This window comes from Mauremys mutica, chromosome 4 (assembly GCF_020497125.1).
Source record: "Mauremys mutica isolate MM-2020 ecotype Southern chromosome 4, ASM2049712v1, whole genome shotgun sequence".
NCBI classification, from domain to species: Eukaryota; Metazoa; Chordata; order Testudines; family Geoemydidae; genus Mauremys; species Mauremys mutica.
This window is the reverse complement of record NC_059075.1, coordinates 121330100-121338863: the sequence shown is the minus strand read 5'-3', so window position 1 is coordinate 121338863 and position 8764 is coordinate 121330100. Positions and strand designations below refer to the sequence as shown.

Below are 8764 nucleotides of genomic sequence, written 5' to 3'. Positions count from 1 at the left end.
TTAAAAAAGAAAGCTTGTAATTAAAGAAACAGAAAGGTAAAAATCATCTCTATAAAATCAGGATGGAAAATGCTTTACAGGGTACTTAGATTTATATAGCCCAGAGGAAACCCCCTCTAGCCTCAGGTTCAAAGTTACAGCAAACAGAGGTAAAAATCCTTCCAGCAAAAAGAAACATTTACAGGTTGAGAAAACAAACAGAAGACTAACACGCCTTGCCTGTGCTACTTACAAGTTTGAACATGAGAGACTGATTCAGAAAGATTTGGAGAGCCTCGATTGATGTCTGGTCCCTCTCAGTCCCGAGAACGAACAACCCCCAAAACAAAGAACACAAACAAAGAACTCCCTCCACCAAGATTTGAAAGTATCTTGTCCCCTTATTGGTCCTCTGATCAGGTGTCAGCCAGGTTTACTGAGCTTCTTAACCCTTTACAGGTAAAAGAGACATTAACCCTTAACTATCTGTTTATGACACCCCCCACTCTGCCTGTCTCTGGTGCCCTTGTCCCTCTCTCCCCATCCCCTTTCCTCCCACCCCTCAGCCCTGCCATGGAGCCTCCAAGGGGTGCCCCTGCCATGGGTGGGGAATCTCCTGCTCAGCCACCTCCCTGTCAGAGCTCTTCTCCGCAAACCTCAACCCCCGTGCCGTGCTCCCAGCCCCTGCTGCAGCCTGGCCTGGGGGAGAGGGGCCTGGCACTGGGCAGATGACCAGCTGTCTGGAGAACACCGGCCCCCAAAGAGATGGAGATTCTCAGCAGGAAAGAGGTGGGTCGGGAATGGCCCAGCTCTCAGGGGCACCAAAGAGCAAAAGAACTGCTGTGTTTTGTAGCAGCACCTCCCTGAAAGGCTCCAGCAGCTGCTCCTCCCCTTCCCCAGACTGGTCTCCAGCAGCCTTCCCTCCCTCTCCCCTCATCGTCTAGGGGTCTAGGATTCTGTGCTCTCCAGACAGACATTGCGTCTAGGACACCATGGGGCTGCAGTCCTGCACAGCGTCTCAGGCCCTGTTCTGTACAAGATGTCTATGGCACTGGCATGGTGGCCTCACAGCTCCCGTGAGCCAAGTCAGTTAACACGGGACAACCGGAGCAGCGTGCGGATTATGACTCTGTCGCGTTATGCTCTGATCCTGCCTGGCTTTAACCGGGCTTCCCCACTCCCTGTGTGTCATTGCCAGGAGAGGGGCAGTGTGCGCTCCGCTGCCATTTTACTGCTTGGCAACGTGGTGAGCAGCGTGAAGGACCCAGACAAACCCATGGTGCAGCAGGAAATGATCCACTGCTTGCTCCCGCTGCTGCTGCATCTTGAAGACGAGGATGAGAGTGTGACACTGGTAAGTGCCACGGTCATGATTTCCTTAAGCCGCAAAGAGCCAGAATCCCCTGGGGCCCCCACTCCATTCATGGCCAGAGCCCCTTGCCCAAGCAGAGTCTTCTCCTCTCTGCTTCACTCCATGCTGGAGCCTAGTGTCTCACCCATTCTCATAGCACACAGCACAATTTGGAAGAAAAGCCTTCTTCTGGGAAAGAGTCCTGACAGGCCTCAGGCCTTTGGGCTGCTGCACCCAAAGGTTCACAACAAGAGGCAGCAAAAGAAAAGGGAGCATAGGTCTGTAAGTGCCCTTCGGTTCAGGGAGCTGATATCTGCCCACAGGCTTCTGGAAAGTGGGTGCAGCTGCCCTGAATTCTTCCCTGGAGCTCCTGAGAGAACTTCTCCAGGTCCCAGCTTCCCAGACTTCACCGGACGTTGCCCTCTTTCATTGGGCCAACTGGGATGTGGAGGGAAGCCTGATCTGGGGCCCCTTTGCTCCGACTCTTTGGGATCCCAAAGCTGACTCACGCTCTCATGCAGTCTCTTTGTGCCTAAGGACTGAGCTGTGGAGATCTCTTATGAATCTTTCCAGGGCCGTCCATAGAGGGACACAGGGCCTGGGACAACACGCCCTACTCTGCCCTAAGCCCCACCCTCACTCCATCCCTTCCCCCAAGTGCCACCCCACCACTTCCCACCCCTGCTCCGCCCCCCGCCCCATCCCTATTCCTCCCCTCCCCCCAAACCTCCACCCCCTCATTTCCCGAATGACGCTGGGAGCTGGCGAGGTGGGGCATAGCATAGTGGGACTGGAAGTTCTGCTCCTGGCCCCGGCATGGCCCACGTCCTGCATCCCCCTGAAATGCAGGGCCCCCCAAAGTGCAGGGTGCTGGTCAACCGCCCCAAACCATCCAAAGACCATCTGACTCTCTCCAGCCAATTCCCTCTCCTGAGCATACTCCTGTATACAACAAATGACAGGAATCTCCACTAGCAGGAAAAGCAGGAGAACAAGGGACGGGGAAGGTCCCATGTCCCCCAGACTATCCCTCTCTCAGTGAGAACCCTCTTGGTCTCACCTTCTCTTGCAGAGATGCAAACTGACACTTTTCCGCTGCGCAGTGTTTCTCAGGTGGGCTCATTTGAAGACGCTGTTCCGCAGCATGACCTGGGATGGCTCCTCACAGCTCCTGAAGTGTGCCTGGAAGTGCTTGGTAGGTCAATTCCTTGTGCCTTGAGAGTGGTGAATGGGGACTTGAGGGACACCTTTCTAATCCCACATCCTGAGTATCCATCCGCTTCCGTCGGGTGGGAGGACTCTATTCCAGGCTCTCGGCTGGTTCATTTCTGCAGGAATTTTTGAAAATTTTCTCCTCAACTGTCAGTCCTGCAAACTTTTGTCTTTGAAAATGAAAGCTGAGATTCTGGAGAACACAACAGTAGCTCCAGAGAGGTGCTGCTATGGCGTATGGGCTCATACTGGCTGTTGCCATGCCATGGCTCTATGCTTTGGCTTCCCTGGACTAGTCGCTGTGGGAAGAACATGTCATTTGTATATTGTGCGTTTCTTCCTAGATGCAGAACAACAAAAGCCACATCCCCAAATTCCTGTTCCAGGCTTTAGAGTACCTGGAAAGCTCACAGACAACAATCAGACATTCTGCAGCCCTGTTCATTGGTAAGCTGAGCAACTTCACTTGATCTTTTTTGAACTGCTTCCTTCAAAGCCCTTTTTTAGACTGCTGCTCTGTTCCCTCCGACAGCCCCAGAATCCTGAAAGTGTGTGTGTGTGTGAGAGAGAGAGAGAGAGAGAGAGAGAGAGAGAGAGAGAGAGAGAGAGAGAGAAATTAACATGACTTCCAAGATGAAGGGAGCAACTTAGCTGTATCGACCGCACCAACTTCCCCTGCCCACAACTCCTCTTTGGCTGCGCCTTGGGGAAACCAGCATGATGTGAATTCAATCTCCTTTGGAAATCAGTCTCTCAGTGACTTCTAGGCTTCTGATGCTTTATCTAATGTGCTTTGTGAACAGACATAAGGAATGTATTTAATTTCCCAAGGGCGGTCTTGGGAGAAAGGCTGCATCTTTCGCAGTTTTCAGAGAAGGATTTGAAAAGTAATGAGATTCATTATCTGTCTAGGAAATACTATCCACCATTACTGCGACTTGTTGTCTGAAACAGTGAATGAAGATGGCATCTCCCGCCTGTATGAAGGTAAGGAAATACCTCTGTGTGTTTGTGCCTCTGTGGGAAGTACAGGGGTGCAGCACAGGGCCTGAACACAGGTTTGAATGTGTCCCTCTCTGTCTAAGGACAGTGTTTAAGGAAGAAGGATGGTCACGCGAGCTTTCGTCGAGGTGCCACAATATGTGTATGGGAGCAGGGGAATTCCATCCCTAGCTCCTAGAATAGACGTAGCCTTAGAGCTGTGTGGGGAGACTGTCTTCATAAAGGTCAGAACGTCTCTAAAGGAAGGCCTGACTGAATTGAAAAGGGCTGTTGTTATTATTAAGGATGATGATGATGATGACAATTACCCTCTGTAGGGAAAGATTCATCACTTGCCCTCCCTGTAATGGAGAGATTTCAGGCCAGGGAACCAGGGAATCCCCTGAGTGCACATTGGAAACATCTTTTCCTGTGACCTCTTAAGGAACGAAGGCACAGGGCCACAAAGGATTTCAGTAGACGCTAGGAGTCTAAATCCCTTTGCGGATCTGTGCGTAAATGTTGGATCATCTAACAGCTCTGCTGTTGTCACTTTTCTGTTCCATCCCAAGAACAGTTGCCCCCACCTGCCTGTGTTTTAGTGTGTGGAGGTGTGTATGCTGGGGGAGGGGGAAGTTACGCACGGAATGGGGTCTCCTCTCTGTCCAGGGCTATTTTGGGAGTAGCAGAGTTGTTGTTTCTTGCCCCCAGACTCTTGGGTAGCTAATAGCATGTGGCAATGGCCATCTGAAGGGGAGGTTTCCTAGGCATCAGTCACATCAGCACCATGGGGCTTTCAACCCGTTTCCTCTTTGTTTCAGCTTTTCAGGAAGCGCCTTTGACATCTGACAGGACCACAGGGCACATCCTCAATAGATATTACAAATGGCTGCAGAAGCTTGGAAATCTCGTGTCGGGTTCCACATTCGACTAGGGAACCGGGACCGACACAGAAGACCTCTTTGTCCTGCTATGATACGTACAACAGCGTCTTTGAACAGGGACTGAACAACGAGGTGGATATCGGCAGATGACAGAAAATGATGTAGGTCAGTGAGGCGTAGAGAAGACTTTGAAGAAGTTGAAAGGGATCTAATAAAGCCATGTGACTGGGCAGCACAATGGCAGATGAAAACCAGAGCTGACAAAAGCAGGGCCATACACATGGAAAGCAGTGAGGTGAACGAGTCCTGCATATCACTGGTGTCGGACACCAAAGCACGGATGGTTGGGCCCAGTGGCTGGAGCAGTGGGGGTGGGGCCTAGTGGTCAGGGTGGTGGAGGTCGAGCCGAGGGGAGCCAAGGGTTGGAGCTGGAGTCAGGAGTCAAGAGCAGGATTGGAACAGGCTAGGACAGGGATTGGCAATCTTTCAGAAGTGGTGTGCCGAATCTTCATTTACTCACTCTAATTTAAGATTTTGCGTGCCGGTAATACATTTTAAAGTTTTTAGAAAGTCTATTTCTAGAACTCTATAATATAGAACTAAACTATTGTTGTATGTAAAGTAAATAAGGTTTTTAAAATGTTTAAGCAGCTTCATTTAAAATTAAATTAAAATGCAGAGCCCCCAGACTGCTGGCCAGGACCCAGGCAGTGTGAGTGCCACTGAAAACCACCTTGTGTGCTGCCTTCAGCACCCATGCCATAGGTTGCCTACCCCTGGGCTAGGAATAGGGCCAGGGCAGGATTAATGATTCCCAGCCAATGGGAGCTGTAGCCTACAGACAAGAGAAGCTCATAGACAATCACTATCAGGGTCGGAAGGGTCCTCAGGAGGTCATCTAGTCCAATCCACTGCTCAACACAAGAGCGATCACCAACTAAATCCCCAAATGGCCCCCTCAAGGGTTGAGCTCACAAGCCTGGGTTTAGCAGGACAATGCTCAAACCACTGAGCTATCTCCCAGGACAGAGACTCCTGGTGTAGTGCTCGTCGTGGTGTCACGGCTGGGGAGCAGGGGGAGGAACGGCAGCACGCGGAGCCGCCTCGCCCCACCCCAGCCAGGCAGAGCTGGCCTGGCTGGAACGCAGCACGCAGGGGCTTTAGTGCCTGTACCATGGGGCCCCCCTTAGCCCTACTCCTTTCATGAGTGCATCACTGCCCCACATCTGCCCCATCCCCACACCTGGTTACAGGACAGAACCTGTAGCTGAGCTCTGAAATCTCTCTCACTTTAATGAAGTTACTGCAGTCAGGACAACCCCACCTTTGGGCTCCATGTCTGACATCTCTCCCCACTGCACAGAGCCCTACATTCACAGAGCTTCTCGCATGTGATTCCCTCACTCATCAGAGCCAGGCGGAGAGAGGAGAAATTCTCCCAGACTCCTTTATCCATTGCCAGCCCACAGGGTAGTGGAGGTGGTGGGGGGTTGGGTTCTCTCTTTACGCAATGCCAGCTCTCAGGGAAGTTACAAATGAGCATTACCAAAGTGGGTTGGTTTTGTGCTGTGGAAAACTACCCTGCTTGAAAGGTTTGTTCTTCTGATTTGTGTTCCTGCCCTTTCTCCCTCTTACAGACATCTAGAGGCTAACAGGAGCCAACTGAGCCCACCACTGATCACATCTCTTGGGAGACGCCAAAGCAGCTGTTGCATGGGAAGGAGGAGACAGAAGAGGCAGAGCAGGATGTGCCGGGGTGCACCAGTCACACATAACCCCACAGTCTAGGTGGAAGAAGCCAATCCCCTCCCCAGCCCTGCCGGACATGCTACAGCTGGAGCACCAGTGTGAAAGGGAGCAGCTCAGCTCAGTCTAGGCAGATGCCGAAAACGGAGGATGCACATTGTAGGCTCCAGTCCAGAAGCAGCTGAAGCCCCTGACTGCAGAGCCCCGAGGTGCCGAGACCCAACCCAATCCCCGGGTGCCTGCAGACGTGCAAGGGAGCTCGCAGTCTCTGGGAGTTTCCCACGCCGGGAGCCCAGAGACCCCCAGCCCCATGGCCTAGAGACATCTCGTAGGAAGTAACCTGGGAGAACTAGCCATTGTCATGCTGAGTGATGTCAGATGTTCTGGTTGGATCCCCACTGACCTAATGCCAAACACATTGGCCATGGACAAGGCCCTGGGCTAGGACCCGGGGGGGAGTAACAAGGGCCTGGGTCCCCCTGCCCCGGCCGCCATCTATCCTTGGGTGGCAGCCCACCTCCTCAACATGCCACTAGACTACACAGTCCCAAGAAGAGGGGCAGACATCTTGTCTCTGAACTCTCAGCCAAACAACCCTGCGCTGAAGGGCAGCGATATTGACTCTGGCCGTTGCACTGAGGGAGAGAGCAGCCATATTTTCTGTAGCCATCGGGCCACCAGGCATGAGAGACAGGATAGCGGCACGGACTCTGGTCTCTGGGCCACACAGCCCCGCCGGAGAGGGCAGCTGAACGGACTCTGGTCGTTGGGCCACACAGCCCCGCTGGAGAGGGCAGCTGAACGGACTCTGGTCGTTGGGCCACACAGCCCCGCCGGAGAGGGCAAACGCACAGACTCTGGTTGTTGGGCCCCACAGCCCCGATGGAGAGGGTAGCTGCATGGACTCTGGTTCTTGGGCCACACAGCCCCGACAGAGAGGGCGGCCGCACTGACTCTGGTCGTTGGGCCACACAGCCCTGAGTGGGAGGGCGGCCGCACGGACTCTGGTCTCTGGGCCCCACTGCCCTGACGGAGAGGGTGGCCGCACGGACTCTGGTTGTTGGGCCACAAAGCCCCGACGGAGAGGGCAGACGCATGGACTCTGGTCGCTGGGCCACACACAGCCTCGACGGAGAGGGCGGCTGCATGGACTCTGGTCATTGGGCCACATAGCCCCGATGGAGAGGGCGGCCACTTGTACTCTGGTCGCTGGGCCACACAGCCCCGACGGAGAGGGCAGCCGCACTGACTCTGGTCGTTGGGCCACACACCCCTGAATGGGATGGCGGCCGCACGGACTCTGGTCGTTGGGCCACATAGCCCCGACGGAGAGGGCGGCTGCATGGACTCTGGTCGCTGGGCAACACAGCCCCGACGGAGAGGGCGGCCGCATGGACTCTGGTCATTGGGCCACACAGCCCCGCCGGAGAGGGCGGCCGCACTGACTCTGGTCATTGGGCCACATAGCCCCGACAGAGAGGGCGGCCGCACTGACTCTGGTCGTTGGGCCACACAGCCCTGAGTGGGAGGGCGGCCGCACAGACTCTGGTCATTGGGCCACATAGCCCCGACGGAGAGGGCAGCCGCACTGACTCTGGTCGTTGGGCCACACACCCTTGAATGGGATGGCGGCCGCATGGACTCTGGTCATTGGGCCACACAGCCCCGCCGGAGAGGGCGGCCGCACTGACTCTGGTCATTGGGCCACAAAGCCCCAACGGAGCAGGCGGCCGCACGGACTCTGGTCTTTGGGCCACACAGCCTCACTGGACCGGGCGGCCGCACGGACTCTGGTCTCTGGGCCCCACTGCCCCGATGGAGAGAGTGGCCGCACGGTCTCTGGTTGTTGGGCCACACAGCCCCGATGGAGAGGGAGGCCGCACGGACTCTGGTCGCTGGGCCACACAGCCCCGCCGGAGAGGGCGGCCGCACTGACTCTGGTCGTTGGGCCACACACCCCTGAGTGGGAGGGCGGCCGCACGGACTCTGGTCGCTGAGCCACACAGCCCCAACGGAGAGGGCGGCTGCACGGACTCTGGTCGCTGGGCCACACAGCCCCGACGGAGAGGGCCGCCATTTTGACTCTGGCCATTAGGCCAAACCACACTGAGGCTAAGGGTAGTTATTTGGTTTCAGTCATGGGACCTCGCCCCTTGACCACTAAGGCATCGCTCATCTGTCTCCATGAGAATGACCCCATGACATGAGACTTTCGGGGTCAAGATGCAAACATGAGCAGAAGCAAGGAGTGGCACGTGACCCCTCTAACAGCTCCTCCCACTCTACCATTCTGGGAGTGTTTTATTGCCATTGATCTGCCTCAGGAATGGATTTGAGCAATGGGGGAAAGTTCTGGGGCAGAGTGACCCATCCAGAAGTGGGTCATGTGACCCCTCCAAGAACTCACCCCAGTTGGGGTGGGCCTCATCCCCTTAGGACCAGCCAGAGAGCGGATTTCACCAGATAGGGTAAGTGCCATGGTGGGGTGATCTGCCCGTAAGAGGGGCCCGTCACCCCCCCATGAAATCCCCCCACTGTCCTCTGCTAATCGGTCAGGGTTTCACACTCACCCCTTAGGCCATCCCAGAAGGGAAACGTACCAATCAGAATA

The 8764-nt window shown here is 55.0% G+C and overlaps 1 protein-coding gene across 1 annotated transcript; it reads left to right on the top strand.

The window, feature by feature from the left end:
- Positions 1 to 1102: 1102 nt before the first annotated feature.
- Positions 1103 to 7103, top strand: LOC123369036 (maestro heat-like repeat family member 5). The gene is made up of 6 exons (XM_045014407.1): positions 1103 to 1333; positions 2403 to 2525; positions 2887 to 2989; positions 3455 to 3529; positions 4345 to 4572; positions 6045 to 7103. The coding sequence occupies exons 1-5, from the start codon at positions 1103 to 1105 to the stop codon at positions 4455 to 4457; spliced, it is 645 nt and encodes a 214-aa protein (XP_044870342.1). The 3' UTR covers positions 4458 to 4572; positions 6045 to 7103.
- The last annotated feature ends 1661 nt before the right edge of the window (positions 7104 to 8764 follow it).